The following is an 18,796-nucleotide window of genomic DNA, read 5'->3' on the forward strand; positions in this document are numbered from 1 at the left end:
GAAGTTTCAAGTAATCCAGAGTTTCTAAATTTCTCATTGAAATTTTGCTTCATCATTGTCATGCTCATTATATGAGATTAACAATCATCTTTATGTTTTTTTTTCTTTATGTAATTTTAATCTAAAAGTAATTTACAAGTTTTAGGAACTAAAACTTAAAGCTCAAAGTAATTTTAATTATTCCATTGTATTTATTTTTATTTGTTAAAGGGAAAACTCACTAAGGGGTTCAAACTACAAATAATTAAACACGAAGAAGCCAAAGGGAGTTCAACATCTACTATACATACATAAAAAATAATTGTAACCATGTATAAACAGTGTAATTTTCCGCCGAATGGGGTTCTGAACCCCCATAGGCCTACTTGGCTCCGCCCTTGTCTGTTGTAACTAACTACTATATTATTCTTCCACATCTATAGAGCTGGTGTAGCTTGAGTTTCTAATCTTTTCCAGAAGCACTTTAACAATAATGATGTTTGTTGTATATGACTATGTATCCCCTCACTAAGCATTGTAGAATGATTTGTTTAAATTATGAAGAACGTGATCATAAGTGCTGAAAGAGAGAGATAAGGGAGAATGCATTCAACTTTTAGCCCAGTTAAATTAAATGCAATTCCAGCATCCATCGTATGATATGTAACAGAGTACAAAATGAAGCAATTTGGGATAGTTCTGGGTAAATTTGCACTTTCTTCTTATCTTAAAGAAATTGATATACTATACGTTCATTCGTTTCCTGAATGGGTTATGTTGGAGTCCGGAGCCAAAATGGCTGCCCATTACACCAAAATGGTGCGTCTTTTTTTTTTAAACCCAAATGGGTATTTTGGTGGGCAATGTTAAATGCAACAAATTTTGTTTTTTTTTTTTTAATTTCGTTTTTATAAAAGAAATTTGTTTTTTTTTTTTAATTTTTTTTTAATTTCGTTTTTTATAAAAAACGAAATTAAAAAAAAAAAAAAAACAAAATTTGTTGCATTTCGTGTAACATTAAGCGTCTTCCTTAGCAATGCCATAAGTGAAAGAACGTAAAATACAACTATCCTTGTGGTGAAAGCACGTTTCATTTCAAAGTTATCACGGACCAAGATAACTAAACATAACTAAAGTGCCTTTCTAAATGCGGACTTTTAGTTAAACAACTAAAAGTCTGCCGGATCCGGCATAACTAAATATAACTAAAAGTGCGCCCTCAAGATATTCGACTTGCATTTCTAAGAAAGTATGCCTCGGATCGAGCTTGCATTTTAATCTTCTTATGCAGATATTGTTCCAACTCACATGCTTAATCTCGGTTTACAAATTAACAACAATTAACATAAGTATGAATTCGGCAGACAAAACCAAGCGATATGTCCAACTTAACGGAATATAGAGTACTAGATTTTTTCGAATCGAGCTATTAAATTTAAAGTAACCATAAAATTTTGCGTCCATGACGGTGAGTTTGTGGTAATTAAGTTATATCCCAAAGAAATTAACAAATCAATATTGCAACGATTCGTGTGGATCCTCGTATATATACTTCAAAACCTAACAATAAATTGTTCGAATTAAGCGAATAGTAGTTAGTATCTCACGTTAATGACAATGGGTTCGTGCCTCTGGTGTGTTTAACAATTAACATCTATACAATGCAACCCATAATTAGTTTGGAATGACAAATACATATATATGCTTCAAGGCAAAGTCTGCCCATAAGGCATAAGTATGCCCCCATCGGCATAAGTTTGATAATTCGTTAACAAATTTATGCGACGGGGGCATACTTTTAATGGGCAAACTTGTATGGACCCGGCATAACTTTGTGAAGGAATTATCAAAGTTATGCCGGACCCGGCATAACTAAACATAACTAAAAGTCTGCCCCCTCCGGCAGACTTTTAGTTAAACACAACTAAAAGTCTGCCGGATCCGGCATAAAACTTTGCGTCCATGACAGTGAGTTTGTGGTAATTAAGTTATATCCCAAAGAGTTGGAGTGGTCAAAAATATTGAAGATTTGTCTATGTATTAGTGTCTATGTAATTTTATGTTTTTTCTTGGTTACGGTAGTAGTACTAATTAGGTTGAAGTGAAGTTGTACTTAGATGATTAACAATGGTTGTAGTACTAATTAGGTTGAAGTGAAGTTCGATTTAGATGATTCACAATGTAATCTAATTTTGGTTAGCATATTGAATATGATTATGATGACTTTGTGAAGCAATACGTTATACCATCTGGTTAGTAATGGTTAGCCTATTCAACATGTTAACACTAACAAACATTCAATGGAAAATCGGGATGAGAAAATAGCAACTACCGTTTCAATGCAAATCTAGACAATAAGCATTGACCATTTGAATGCAAACAACAAAACACAACTATTCAATGCAAACTCGAACAAAACACCAACTAACATTCAATGCAAACTGAACAAAACACCAACTTGATGCAAAATATGGACAATAAACATTAACGATTACCTATATGCAAAATAACCGAACGATAGCACTAATTGTCAACAAAAACTACCAAGCTACATTGTTTGCTTACATATCCAAGTTTCACCAAAATAGCTAGCTTAAACATAGAAATAACGAACTACTTCATTGGAGATTTTCCTTTTCCTTTTCTTGATCTTGTTTGAACTCCAAGAGCCTTTGATCTTGTTTGGATTCTATGATTAGCACTTTGCACTTGGAGTTGTCTTTGTGTAGCTTTGCTTTTGTTCCTTTCCACTTCAATCCTTTCTTTGGGTTTGTATCCAATATCACCTGTGACCAATTTGAATTCATTGCCTTAGATGTGGACACCAACTCAACGCTAGGCATTCTTGCTGCAATTTAAATTGGTTAGTGTCATAAAGTGGCTAAAAATAATAACAATGACTTAGATGATTGAGAAACACTTACATTAACACATTTGTATCGAGACTGCACACAATACACCCGTCCAACAACCCTTTGGCCTCTTGTACTTAGTCTGCCCTTCTCCCATGCTTGTAGATGCATCTTGAGTGTCATGAACACTACTTTTTCTTGTACTTCCGATTGATGACAGGAAGCATTAACCTAACAGATAATAAGTTAATATTTGACTAATTAATGGTAACCAAAGTAATGCATATTACAGTTACCTTTGTAGTTGCTTTAGGCCTTGGAGGGACTGGTGGCTTTGTGTATTTCCTATTGGCAGTTAGTGGAGCAGTTGGTGGAGCAGTTGGTCGTGCCTCTGTGGTGTTTAACAATTAACATACTGCTATACAATGCAACCCATAATTAGTTTGGAATGACAAATACATATATATGCTTCAAGGCAAAGTCGCCGCCAAAGGCATAAGTATGCCCCCCCCAGCATAAGTTTGATAATTCGTTAACAAATTTATATGAGAAAGGCATACTTTAATGGGAAAACTGTATCTTTGGACCGGCATAACTTTGTGAAGGAATTATCAAAGTTATGCGGACCCAGAAACATACTTATGCCAAGTTGCCACAAGGCATAAGTATGCGGTAAAGATAACTTTGGTAATTCCTTAACAAAAAAGTATGCGGGTCCCAAGATAGCGAAGTTTAAACTACGCTTACTGAATTTTTTTTAAAATTTTTATTTTGCGTGGGTTCGAACACGGAACTATGGGTGTTAGCGAAGGGCAAAATTTAAAGATTTCAAACAAGTCTAGTATTATAAATCATTGGTTCAAAGATTAATGGAAAGGAAGAAAATTGATGGCAAAGAGAAGAAATTTAATGGAGGAATTCTTGAAATTTCTAATATGGTGGAGGAGAAGGGGTTGTGGTGTATAAATAGGAAGAGAATAGAGAGAGAGAGACGTTGGGGGAAGGAAAATATTAAAGGAAAATGGTTATTTTAAGTTTTTAACGGTTAAAAACTTAAAATAACCATTTTCCTTTAATATTTTCCTTCCCCAAAAAAAAAAAAAAAAAAAAAAAACAAAATTTGTTTTTAATATGCATTAAAAAAAAAAACAAAATTTGTTGCACTTGCAACATTGTACCTAAATACCCATTTGGGTTTAAAAAAAAAAAGGCATGCCATTTTGGTGTAATGGCTGTAAAAAGAAGCCATTTTGGCTCCGGACTCGGTTATGTTGGTATGTTTCTTTCATAATTTGGCAAGCCAAGCTCATCACTAATTTCACTATCTTGTTTATTAGAAAACGTTTAGTCTTTACCAAAAATGAAAAACATACAATCTCTTGGATTGGCAATAAATGAAACTTTTATGACGCCCTATGGGAGGTAATGCTTTTCAGTTGAGAATTTGGACCATTATTTTGAAAACTAAATTTTCCAAGCAAAAAAGTTATTGGATGTTAAAAGAATATATTTGTTTTACTTTTGGCTTGCTAAATTATTCTTAATCTCATTTTTTTGCGCGGATTTCCCTTCAAAGGCACTGGTCTTTAATTTATGTCCTCAGCTTAAAAAAGTAGTTGAAAATATCCCGAAGTTCTGGATTCAAATCCCTACTCAGTAAAAAAAAAAAAATTCGCGAGGCTGAGTTTCGGAGCAAAGTAGGCCTATTCGGGTAGAGGTTTGAGGCAAAAGTTTGCTTATGGTGGATTTTTTTTATTATTATTACTTTGCAAGTCAAAAATTAGTCCTCGTCCAAATAGGCCTACTTTGCAATCAAACTCTGTCTTACAATTTTTTTTTTTAACTGAACCGGAATATGAACCCAAAACCGCTGAGTATTTTAGGCAAAGGACAAAAATTAAAGACCAGCAATTTGAGAGGTAAAAATTAAAGACCACTCCTGAATAAGAACAATCGTGCAAATTGCCCTTCTAATCTTTGACTTGTATGATTAAACTGCTTACAATTTGTATGCCTACAACTACGTTGTACAAAGTAACTATTATCGCATGTAAAGGTTGTAATTTCCAATATTATTTTTGCAATTTCCAATATTAATTTTTGTCAAAGCTAGACTAGACTTCATGGTCTCTTTTTGTTTGACATTATTATTTGACAGAGTTAGAAGGTTTTAAGGGTATGGAGGCTGGAGGGTCTTTGTCGGAGAATCTTTTGGTTCATCTATTTGCACATGAGCTATTCCCTTTTGTCGACACATTTTTTTTTTACGCTTAGAGAAATTATTTATAACCACCCAAATATTTTTAGCTTATTTTAAATCATAAAATTTAAAATTCTTCGTTTGTTTCTTAAATTCTACGATCACTCAAACTACATCTTAGAATGGGAGGAGTACTATTTTTAGTTGGCCAAAGTCATAGATAGGCCTTGAAACATCTTATATTTTTCACTTGGACGGACCCGTTAGCCTATCATTCGAACCTCCAAGACAACGTTCTTGTGCCATTTAAACACAAAATAAATATAAAAGAACACACAAATGGTGCGTGTAATTCACACGCAAAAATAACAAATAAGATAGAGCACGTGGATTTTAGCTTTAAAAAAATAAAATAAAAGGATTTTAAAAAAAAAAAAAAAAGTAAAAACAAAAAGTCATCTTCTTCAGCCCCCCCCCCCCCCCGACCGACCCCTCTCCTCTTCTTCAAACCCCACCACCCCTCTCCTCTTCTTCAAACCCGACCACAAAATTTTCTAAAAAATAAAATGAGAACAAACCTGTAAAAATCAACGGATTTGATCTTAGAAGTGGATGCTTTAAGGTTTTTCTCCGAAATGGCCATCCTAAATGACTAAATGTCATCGGAAACTAATTACATTGCAAGTATTACAATTTCTTGACTCAAAAAATAAAATTATCACTATGAATTACTAATTTTTTATCTCCATAATTTGTGAACTTTTAGGCAGCGGATGTTAAGTAATTCATTCAGATACCAAATTATAATTATAAACTACTAATAGAAAACAAAGAAACAAAAAAAACGTGGCATTAGGAACCAATTTGGAGAAAAAATCGGTAGATAATTAATAATAATAATAATAATAATCGTTAGATCTGCTGAATCTAACCAAATTGACTAAAATAAGTAAAGAGGTGTGTTTGGATGAAGGGTTTTTTTTGTGTGTTTATTTCAAAGGACTATTGATTTTTTTGGTCCATTAATGGAGAAATCATGGACATTTTCTATTGGAGAAGATGAAGGAGAGAGAGAAAAAGTATAATATTCTCATGCCTTTTTCTGTTGACACTGTAGGTGGGATCACATTAATAAAGATTTGAAATCTTCACGCTCCTTAAAAAAGTGGGCAACACGCGTAAGTGACATGTGTCTATATGGCACGAAGAACGTTGTCTTGGAGGGTTCGGATAGTCGTTGCTCAGGTTGAGGGTCCAAATGAAAAATATGAACAAGTTTGAGGGTCTATCTATGACTTTGGCCTTTTTAGTTTCAGTTCAAATCACCTTTAGCTTTATGCATAGTACAGTTGAGGAAATATGAAAACGTCACCCTTGATTTGATCACAGCCATTGAATGTTTCCCCACAAGGCTAAAGATAAATCAGAGATCTTTGAATTTTCTATTTGTATCTGAGTTTTAGAGGCTGTTTGGATGGGCTTAAAAAAAATAGCCCAACTTATATTTTTTTAGCTTATAAGCTGCTTTTTTTAAGCTAAGCCAAACGGATCCAAATATTTTTTTGAGCTTATTTTAAGTACAAAATGGCTTATAAACTGGCCTGCCAAATACTCAAAAAAGCTAAGCTGTTTTCAGCAACTAATAAGCTAAGCCAAACGGGGTCTTAGTAGTGGCCATACCAAAATTTATTCACTTTATTTGGAATTTTGAAGTTAGAGTTGAAGATGGGAATTGCGTTTATTTATAGTTTTTGCAAAGAATATCTGGTTGTTTGAATGTAATGAAAGTAAAAAAAGTGAAAACAAGATTTTTTCCTATTTTTCAAATTCTAAAAATGAAAAATTTTCTAATCATGCTGATTTTTTAAATAAAGTGAAAAAAAACGGAAAAAGTTCTTAACCTTTTCGTTTTGTTTTTTTTTTCCTACTCAGGCACTGGTGCAGTACACAGTAGCAATCAACTTAAAGCTAAGGCTATTCCTTTTTAACCTTTTTAATGTTTATGAAAAGGTTTTTCTCTTTACCTAATAAGTAATTGGGTTGTGTAAATATTTCTATTCCATCAATGTATAAAATTTAAACTCGTTCTAGCAGGAATTAAGTTATATCTCCGATAATATAAAGATTGTTCTTAAAAAAATTATCAGCGAATATTATTTTGTGATAGAAACTACTTAGACGGGAGAAATGATTTTTTGACTCTTTACAAACTATTTGTTAGTTTTATGACCCTTTTGAGAGAGATCTTCATTTTTTACACATAAGAAATCTGAAAAATCATTTTCTTCTATTCAAATTGTAAAAAGGCAAGAGATCTTATTTTTTCACTTGGAACACCAATTTTTTAAACTATTTCTAAATAGGATAAAGTTATCTACATTTATTGTTTAAAGATTTTTTACCCTATCAAGTAATTTTAACTTGTCATAGCTTATCATTTTTACCAATTACAATCAGAATATTAAAAAATTTACACATAAATACCTAAATGGTCTGATTGTGTAAATTGTTTTTACATAGTCAATATATAGAACTTATAGCCTGTTTGGTCAAAGACTCGGGGAAGTCAAAAGTGTTTATTTTAAAGAGTTGAGTTGTTCAACCAAATTTTCAGAAAAAAATTACGGGTCATTTGGTTGCTAGTTAGAGCCAATCGGGACAAACTTGAGGTTTTACGACTTATTGAGACTAATACGTATAATTAAGAGAAATGACATATTTTAAGTGATTAGCTTATCTATACAATGGGCAATTGAAAGACCGAAAGAAAGTCATATTAGCTATTTAGTAAAATTTTCATTTTATATAAGAGTAAATACATCGAAATCCTCCTGAACTTGACACCTTTTTTCAAAAAGACACCTAAACTTTGCGGGGGTCCTATTACCCCCCAAACAACTCCGAACTTATATTAATATGCCCTTTTTAACCCGATCCCAATTTGAAGCAAGAAAGTAGCTTTCACGCACTAATTACTAAACGTCATGTGTCAAAGTGCCAAAAATTATAAAAGAAAATGCCTTTTTTTAATTAATTATTTAAAAAAAAAAGAACCTCCACCCTCCGCACCCCGGGCGAACCCCAACCTCCTTCCCCCTTTCCCCTAACCTTCTTCCCAAATAAAAAATGGCTTCTTCAGTCCCTCTTCACCGGAAAAACTAGTTTGCTCCTCCTTCCCAAAAAGATGAAATCACCACCAGCCCAATAACGAAGAAGAAGGGAGAAATAAATTAGAAAAAAATAGAATAATACATTTAACTAAAAAAAAAAATCTGGTTCCTCGCTCTCTTGAGGAGAGTGATATACACTCACCATGCCAGATGGTTAAAAATGACATATTAATATAAGTTCGGAGTTGTTTAAGGAGGTAATAGAATCCCCGCAAAATTTAGATGTCAAATTCGGGAGCATGGGGGGTTCGATGCATTTTCTCTTTTATATGACTTACCTTATAAATGACATGATCAACATGATGAGATTCGAAGCTCAATTTAATTATACATTCATATCTCTAATAAGATCACAAACTTCCAAAATCTTTTACATTCACCGTTCAAACTAAGTAGGTGTTTGGTGGACACGACAGAGTGTGATTTGGAAACCAACAGTTTTTGACATTCAATTGAAAAGAGTATTTGAGACTTGAAGTTTCATCTGGACTCGAAAGTAAAGTGGAAGTTTTATAAGTAACTTTTTGTCAAAGATTATCTTTTAAATTATATATTTTAGTTTCTACTTGTCCAAATTCGAATTGGTTCCTGGTCCTGGTCAGAGACCACTGTGTTCGCGACATCTTTTTGTCAAACTAAAAAAAAAAAAATGATACATTTGCATATATACTCTAACTTAACTCTTTTAATTTAATGAAATGGTTAACAGTCACATAAATATGTTAGACTTATTTTTAAATCATAAATTTCAAAAGTATTATTTTTCGTCTTAAATTTTGTGTCTTATCAAATTATATCATATAAATTGAGACGGAGGAAATAAATAAAAAGTACTCTTTCACACTCTTTGAAACAGAGTACTTTGCGCCATTTTTCCTCTTTCCTATTTTATGGTACAAAAAAGCAGCTTGATATCAGCCATGAAGATACCTCCAAACACTCCTCAAAGTTTGCCACGCGCCGCAGCTAACGCTACCCCATTGTCACCACTGGCATTTTCTCCGGCCAATGAAAAATGTCAAGTTTCGGGTAGTGGGTCAAGAAAAAGACCTGCACCACACTCATTTGACCCGACCCATGTTCATCATCAAGGTTCTTCACACAAACACAGACCATCTGGTGAGCAACCACCCACCCCCCCCCCCCCCCCCCAAAAAAAAATCCCACTTTTTTTTTTTGGTTTTAGCAGATGTATGGTAAAATAACCTAGTGTTTTTGAGGAAAAAAAGGTTTTTACTACCTCCGTTCTCAGTTCACTTTTATTTGTCCTGTTTGGATTTTGCACGTACTTTAAGAAACAACTATTAATGTATACCCATATTAATTATGTTTAGTTCGGAAATGATTTGAGAAATAAGTATTAGTTATTAATTTTAAGGGTAAAACATGAAAAAAATATATGTTTTTCTCTTCATATACTAAAAGTGACAATTAAAAGTTAAAACATGAAAAAATATGGAGCCCGTTTGGATTGGCTTATATGTATTCATAGCCTGCTTTTTAATTTTTTGAGTGTTTTGTACTTACCAATTTTAAAGATCATTTTGTGCATAAAAAAGCGCAAAATAATTGGTACTTTTAGCTTAGCTTATCTAAAGAAACTTATAAGCCCAAAAAATAAGCCTACCCCAACTTATTTTTTTGGCTTATGTCTGTTTCCGGCCTTATGTTCGCTATTTTAAGCCCATCCAAACAGGCTCTAGTCACTCACTCTGATAGTAGAATTTTAAGGATACTTTGTTGGAGTTCATTTTGTCTATTTACTAATGGAAAATAACAACTCCACTGTTCTGTTTTAACTTGTTGGTTTGGTGATTGGATTACTCATAACTTGGTCCCTTACAGGTAACGCCCCTGCTGTTGTTCAAGATCGCGTGGCATCATTAAAACCATCTATCCGACAGTCTGAAGCATCGACCAAAGCTAAAGGATGTCGGACTAGTGCTGTGGCGGAAAGTCAGTTAGGCCAAACCAATACTTCACCAGCTATGCAGCTAGAGTCAAGAATACTAAAAGAAGTGAAGGCAGAAATTGAAGATGTTGCACCTGATATTATTCAAGGTGGTATCGGTGAAGCTCTTCTTCCTCCTCCTCCTTGTACTACTGTCGTTCAAGGGATAAATCTAAGCAAGCAGCCAACTTGCATCATAGATGTCAATTTCCTTCAACGAGTGGCGGTTGCTTTTGAAGAAGTAAAATCAAATCAAGAAGAAAGCACAAAAACGGCGAAACAATCACTTACCATGAATCCGAGTCTTGAGCCAACTTTTCTAGCCATCCGCGAAAAACACGGAGACATTACAAAGGATTGTCCTATGGAGTCAGGCGACATGCTTACCTCTGTTCTAGAAGTCATATGTAAGGCTGTCCAAGAACTCCAAAAGAAACGTTTGACTGAAGTTGATCGTAATCTCTTGGACTCCTATTACTTAGTAGTCAAGGATGCTGAGAAAATGAAGGTGAATGTCAACTGGTTAAGAATTCGGCTTGATGAGATTAGAGATGCAATAAATTGTATTGTTGAGACAAAAAAGATCAATGATGAGATGAATAGGCTTGCGGAACAGAATGAAAATGACAAGAAGAATCTTGAATCAATGAAAGTTGAATTGGAGAAACTCAAGTCTGAAATTGGGAGAAGGGAAAGTAAGCTTAACATGGAAACGCTGGTGACTGAAGAGCTGAGCAATATGATTAATAAACGGGCACTCAGAATTCAGCATTTCCAAAACATGCCGTTGATGGAAGCATTTCCATAGTTCTACTGTGTCGACATCTTTTGTTTACCCTTAGTCCATACTGATGTTTTAGGACCGATTTCCTCTGCTTATTGTTACTTACCCACAGTGTCATTTGATCTGGCACAAGCTGAGGATGAATTTTACTCTTAGTTATGGTTCAGATACCTCATCGGATCTAACTCTCACATCTCAGTAGTTGGTGGGAGCTTTTTTGTACCGGATATTATAAAATGTTCAAGGGGGGAATATAAGCATTTTGCTGCCACATGTTTGCAAATTGGAAATACCCCACCCACGCCTTCCCCCTCTCTTTCTTCTCTAAACTAACTGATTTATGACTGTTGTGCTGCATATGCATGCCTTAGCAGTAAAGACTTGATAAGGAGATTTAGGAAAAACAAAGTTTGTTTTTTGATACTAACTTCCATCTGTGAAACTTTTTTACTTTTGATTGGTCCATTTTTTAGCTTGTTTGACATAGAGCAATATTGTAAGTTTCCAAGACGTGTGGGTTCATATAATATAATGTGTCCTATAATTTCTCTTAATTTGTTCAGAGATTCCATTTGGACACCTCAATTAAGACCCGTACCACTTGAACCCTTCAAGAAGATGTTTATTGTGCCAGTTGGACGCAAAAATAATAGGCATCCAAACACAATAACTGCGTGCATGTCACACGCAATGACATCACAATTAAACCAATAAAAAAGAGACACATAGCCTTTAATACCAAATAATCAATTAAAAGCTTTGATTTATAAAAATATATTTTTAATCCACACCCATTCTTCTTTCTTCTCCCCTCATCCCTTTCCACTCATATTTTCCGGCGACTTCATCAGTCACCATAATCAACACATTGTTATCTTCCTCCATAAAAATGCACGCACTCACAAATAAAGTTGAAAGAATCATGAAATTCCTAACATATCTCTTTTCCAAAAATGAAATTGAAAAATCATGAAATTTCTAGAATCTTTAAAATGAATTTGAACCAAAAAAAAAACTCGAGTTCACATTAACAGTTAAACGGACGAGCACTTGTCCACGACGACAGTGGTAGAGCTAATACCGTGGTGGTGGTGATCGATGGGTATGGGTTTACTCGAGTGTGTGGGAATGAGTATTTTCTAATTGATGGTGGTTGCACTGGTGGGTGTTATAGCTGTGGATGAAAAGACATACCACTATATTAGCCAGAGATTTTAGTCTCTAGAGCATAACATTGCCGGCAATGGCAGTGGCGGCGATGTCATTCGGTGGTGGCGGAGTCAGTGCTCCTATGGTGGAGGTGGCAGGGAAGTGGTGGTGGAGGTAGTGGCTATGGTGGGGCTGGACGCAACATGAAGGAGAAAGAGAAAAAATAAAAAATAAAAAAAAGTTATTTCTTTGGTTTTTTCCCTGTTGATATGTGTCCTTAGGGACCCACGTTAGTAGCAATTAAACATTTCTTCACGCTCCTATGAGATGTGGAGACACGACATTGTGTCAATTCGGAACAATAAATATTTTTTTGGAGGTTCTTGTGGTTTAGCTTGTTGAGGTATCCAAATCAATTTTTGGAAGTTTCAAGATGTGTTTCATGATTGCTTTTATAATGTACACTCTAAAACTCAGAATAACTTATGTAGTTGACTATGGTGATGAAATAAAGCTGGACTTAATTCACTCAATATAGTTGAACTGATAAACTGGCTGAAGATAATTTCTTATGACTTGTACCTACAATTTTTCTCTTGAAAATGTGCAAACAGGTTGCAACGTTTCATGTGTTAGTATGCTTCATTAGACAGATTTGCATTCAGAGACGGAAGATCAGCAAGTTAGAAAATTTACTTTTCCACTCAGGTAAGATGAAACTTTTATTAGTAAAAGCTGTACTGAAGTATTTGTCAAGGTCAGTTAGTGTTTTTTGGGAATATAATGGCATTCTGTGTGGCTTGTGAATTGGTGTGGTTGCTTTCAAATATGTGAAATCTTAAAGGAAGATACTGGGCTTTCCATTTGCTTATGGTGAAACAGGAGGATGCAAGCACTTTATGCGCTCTCCGACAAGAAAATTGTTTCATTAGATTCTCCTATCCAAAAAGTTTAAAAGCAAGTGCCAAGCTGATCTATTTCATCTGGACATAAGCATTCCCCTAAAAAGTGTTAAAGAAGATTGGCATTGTGTTTGCAATGTTCTGGTTTAGAAGGTGAAGAATGAGGTGATCTTCTAACAAGATTAAAGGAATCCAGCAACAATTTAGAGTCTTTGTCCCTGCTGGTGCTTTAGGTTAGATCCAATTTTCACATCTCATTAGTTGGTGGGAGATTTTGTATAGGATAGAGTAAATGTTAAGAGGGGAAACACAATATTGTTTGGTTCCACATGCTTGCAGATCAGAAACTTAGCAAAGTCAGTGAAGACGAAGTTTGTGTTTTTGATCACTAATTTCTATGAATTATGATCCATCTGTGAAACTTGTCGGGCATATAGCAAAGTTTCAATTGTCCAAAACATGTGTCGATTGGAGTAGGTTGTGTAATGTACACTTCCAAATTATTTGTGCTTTGAAAACTAATAGCATCTACTAATCACGGGACTGTTACATAATTATTTTGGCGGAATAAAGAAATTATCCGCATACCAATTTAAAAAATTCTCCAAACATCACGTATGAATGAGTAAAAAATCAAGCTACAAGACTCATCTATATGAGACGCAGTGTTATTTTTTTATTTTTTTATTTTTTGCTTTCTTTCGATTTCATTGATAACAAAAAAGACTTACTCTAAAGGGACACTAGCAATTGCGCCCACCGCCGCAAAACTATTATCGCATGTAAAGGTTGTACTTGCCAATATTACTTTTGTCAAAGCTTGACTCCATGGTCTCATTTTGTTTGACATTATTTGGCAGGGTTAGAAGTTTTGCAGGGTATGGGGGCTGGATAATTATATTAGTAGTAATCTCAAAGAATATACTAATGTAATGAATGAAAACTTAGTTTAGCAATGAGAATAAATTTTAAATTTCGGCTAGTGATAATTATCAAAAATATATTGCTTACGTCATTTCTTGTGCTTGTGAAGAAATGTGATTAGTGAGGATTCATATAATCAAATTCAATTTACTCGGGTTTGAGGCATAGTTATTGGTATCATCAATATCATTGTGATTCATACGTTTTAATTTATTAGTTTATCTGCACTTGCATTGCAGTGTATGCCTCATGAAAGGAAAACAAGAAGAGAAAGGGAAATCAATACATTTAGGGCCTGTTTGGAAAGCCACCCAGGTAATTGTAATTGGGTGTAATTACACAATTTGGCCTGTTTGTTTGACCAAGTAATTACACAGTTAGGAGGGAATTGGGTGTAATTGACAGGGTGTAATTACACTCTCCAATTCTCAAGAGATAGAGATGGGTGTAATTACATCCTGTAATTACGGGGTTATTTTTAGTTTATTTATTTTTTACTTTAATTTATTTTTATTTTTAATTTATTTTATTTCTATTATTTTAATTTTTTTGATTTTTAATATTTTTTTATTTCTATTATTTTAATTTCTTTTTTATTTTTACTTTTTTTATTATTTTTATTTTTAAAATGTATTTTTCTTTTTATATTATTTATTTTTCATTTCCTTTCTTCTCATTCCCAACATTTACTTCTTGTGATTCCATGTAATTGCTCGTATTTTTTTATTTTATTCATTTAGCATAACCGTGTTATTATTCTAATATTTGAAACTACACCTCTTAATATTGGAAAGAATGAGTTATTAACAAACTTGACATATAACGGGTGATGTTATTAAAGTAAAATTTCATTGTGAATGGGGTTATAGACTTATATTTTTCCTTTCTTTTGAATTATTTACTTAAGTTACATTGGAACTTACTTATGTAATGTTGAAATTTGATATAAGATGTTGAACTTTTTCTTTTAGATTTTGAATTTAGGTTATATTTTCAATTTTAAGTTATTTGCTTTCACATTGCATGTTGTTTATTTTTAACTTACATTTGATGGATTTTTTGTGTCAAACATTTGAATAATGTTATTAAATAACTAATTTAATATCATTTATAAAGGCAATATTTTTTAAATATTAATTTTAAATTTTTTATAATTAAATTTTATTTTTAAATTAAACACTGATCGTGTAATTATGACTTGTAAGCATCAAATAAAGACGCTTGTATCATGCAATCGTAATTACGTTATGACAAAACAACAGTGCATAATTGTAATTACACTAACAGTAATTACTAGGCTGTGTAATTACTACCCTAGTAATTACACCAATTCCAATTACCAGGTGGCTTTCCAAACAGCCCTTAGGGCACAAAGAAAAGGGAAAGAGAGAACTTAGGACTTATTGAAGTCCTTTTTGTGTCTAGAGGATAAGTGGCCTGGATCATAGCGGTTCAAAGTAATTTGTGATAGATTGGATCTGGACCGTTCATTCCAGCCCAATAATAGCTGTAAATAGAAGCTTCTGAACTCACGTGAGAAGCACACAGTAGAAACAAATTCGGTTATTTGGTTGTTAGAATAGCAAATAAGAATAGCACAAATATGTATAGGATTTTGATTTTCTTTAATAATTTATTCATTACATACTTGTATAAATAGAGTGTACAGGTACAGATTTTAATACATAGAAAAAATTTCCAATACATTCATTTTCTGTGTGAAAAATATGTTGCACATAATGAGAATACATTATTTACTCAAAATTTTATTTTAATACTATTTTATAAGATCGGGATTACATGACTTGTCACATATACATGCAATGCACGTGCCGAGAAAATAGTACATTTTAATTTATGTGCCTTGTTTCTCTTTTTAATTTGTCTGAAAAGAATGTCATGTTCGATATTTAGTATAATTTACATTACGACATTTTTTTAAAATTTTATATACTTACCTTATTAATCACATGGTTAAGATTACGAGATTCGAAACGCAATTTGATTATATTATTAAAATCTCTATTTTTTTATCATAATATTCCGAAGTTTTGTACATCCGTCAGTCAAACTAAGTAGTTGTTTGAACATGAAAATAAAGTTGACGTTTTGTGAGTCAAGATGAAGTCATATAACAGAACTGTTTGAAGTGAACACCGTTACATATTCTGAAGATTGCCAATCTCTTACATGCAGCGTTTAGCGACAGATTAGAGTCCCTATTGGAATTGGGTCACAGTACCTTTCTTTTGTGGGCTTTTCTGTAAAGGGCAACCCCCTTATGCTTCTTTCATGTAATTTATGCATGTTACTAGAGGTTCCAGGCTTTATGTCCCCCTCTGTGGAATCTTTATTAATAATATACATGACTGATGACTTGATTTTTTTTTTCTAAAAAAGCAACAGACTATGCACAAGGACATATCTCCTAGTTGTAGAAGGCTTGTTATCTGAGTTTATCACATTTGAGTATGCATGATAAGAGCTTCTTCAGGGAGAGTTTCTTGAATTTTCTACTCGTGTATGCTCAGCATGTTGGTTTACAAAAGTTCAACACCAACCTTGTGGTTCAATATATTTTTTCGGCAGGGGTACCTCGATTTTGTTAACAGGAAACAAAGGTTCCAATCATCCAAAGAAGACTCTTGTTAGCGTGGTGCCCAAAAACATCCGATTGTGTCAATTAAATGTCTTCAAAAAATGGACTTGTATCTATACTGTAATTGTATGGAAAAAATGAGTTTTAGTTATTGCTATAGTGTGTTGGTTAGTGCGAAACTATGAATTGTTAAAACATATTTAGGACTCTCTATTTAACCTCTGTATATATTGTAATGTTGTATTAAGAGCAAGATTGTAATAGTAACAAAGTAATCCGGTAATTGGGCATGTTATATTGAATACATTTTCATCTACTTACAAATTGCTACACTATTTTTGGGGCGGTTTCAGTTCAAATTTCCTTTTACAGCTTTCTGCATAACTCATTTGACGAAAACAATTTTCAAATTGTATCATTGGCCAAAATCTGAGTTTTAACCTTTTTCGGTTTTGCTTTTTTCCTTCTCAAGTACAGTACATAGTAGCAATCAATTAGAGCTAAAGCTGTTCCTTTATTTTTACCAATCATTGTTTATGAAGATATTTATCTCTAATTACTGAATAAATAATTTCATGTCTAAAATATTTACTAGAACTTAAAACTGATTCAGGAAAGAATTAAGTTATATACACGATAATATAATTTTTTATTATATTATCAATGAATTTTAACCTATGATAGCAAAGTACGTGGAACACCAATTCTTAAAACTATTTTACGAATAGTTATAAACCTTTCTATGCCGACCGTGAAAGCCGCATCATTTAATTTTAAGCTGTGACAACTTTGTCAGATTACCAATTAGAATATCAAAAAATTACACATAAATACCTAAATGGCCCGCTTGTGAAATAAATTTTCTCATGCCATTAGAGTTGACCAAACTTTTAAGAAAAAATAGTATTTCTAATAACTACTACTACAAGTTATTTTTCAGTAATTGAGAAAAAAAAAAATTCCGGAAGCATTTTTGGAACCTCGATCATACCTAAGTTGATCGGACTCATCACTTTCGGTGTCACACTCGTATCGACATGATGTGGGTGTGGCTGTATCCGAACTGGTCAACCAATTTTGAGCGCTTTGACTAAAATCAATGAAAAAATTCGGGATAGATACAATAATTTTTGTAATAAAAACAAAAGTTGAGGTGAAATTTCTATGTTAGTCCTTTAGAATTATTTTTTTCGAAAATCACTTTTACAAATAGGGAGATTTTGGTAGTTGGAGGGACTATTTAATTTAATGTGTCTTGTAATACACTTATCCTATTCAACTAGTGGCATCTGGCAAAGTTACATTTGTAATTACTTATATTTTTTCGCTTTTTTTTATATATTAAGTTATTGAAAAATGAGTTCAACAGTCTTTGCAAACTTTTAAAAACAAAAGACTTAATATTTAAATTGAACAAATGTATTTAAATTTTTTTGTTATTTGTTAAATTTTATTTAAATTTTAGATTTTGATAATTTCTTGAAATCCAACTTAGTTATAGCATATGTGTGATTAACAACATCCATTATGAACTCTAACGGTTTCTTCCAAAAAGAAGAAAAATAAGAGACATCAGTTATATGCTACATTTACTCTTTATTGAGATTTTGATAAGGTTACTTATAAAACAAAGATAACTTTTAAATAAAATTTTATACTTTACAATATTTGTATATGTCAATTCATTTAAATTATACAAAGTATGTTGAAAATATGAAGAATATTTTTCTCAATATAATTAAACTTTCCTTTTACTTTCTAAAGTTATGTAATGAGAAAATGACATTTTTTCCTTTTGTTAGTTTAAGTGGAACATTATTTTATAAAATGTATATTTTGATTATTTTCTCAAACACAAATGAAGCTTCAATGCTGCATGATTCATTTAACCATGTTTCACTATGCTAACAAATACTATCTAACATTTTTTAGCGCCCCCCCCCCCCCCCCCTTCAAAAAAAAAAAAAAAACAATACTCAAAATCGATCATGCGGGTTTCCATGTCATAAATATATATATATATATATATTTAACAATATTTAACTCGAGTTGGCCGATAAATTATATTATCAAGACTAAGAAAATAATTTAGATATAGAATTTAAATAAAATCCCACATCAAAATATTTTTAACTATGAAGATTTATATATGTTTCTTTGTCAAAATTGTTTAAAACAGTTGCAATTATAAGTAAAGAATTAAGACGAATCAATCAAAATCTTAAAAGTCTAATTTAAGAAAAGACATAAAATGGTCTAAACTAATTGGATTTGTAAATTAAAAAT

General features: G+C 32.7%; 1 protein-coding gene across 1 annotated transcript; it reads left to right on the top strand.

The window, feature by feature from the left end:
* The first annotated feature begins 9,019 nt into the window (after window positions 1–9,019).
* Window positions 9,020–11,217, top strand: LOC132069467 (uncharacterized). Its single transcript, XM_059462811.1, has 2 exons — window positions 9,020–9,320; window positions 10,047–11,217. Exons 1-2 carry the CDS (start codon window positions 9,092–9,094, stop codon window positions 10,958–10,960), a joined length of 1,143 nt encoding a protein of 380 aa, XP_059318794.1. The 5' UTR covers window positions 9,020–9,091; the 3' UTR covers window positions 10,961–11,217.
* The last annotated feature ends 7,579 nt before the right edge of the window (window positions 11,218–18,796 follow it).

This window comes from Lycium ferocissimum, chromosome 9, assembly GCF_029784015.1.
Source record: "Lycium ferocissimum isolate CSIRO_LF1 chromosome 9, AGI_CSIRO_Lferr_CH_V1, whole genome shotgun sequence".
NCBI classification, from domain to species: Eukaryota; Viridiplantae; Streptophyta; class Magnoliopsida; order Solanales; family Solanaceae; genus Lycium; species Lycium ferocissimum.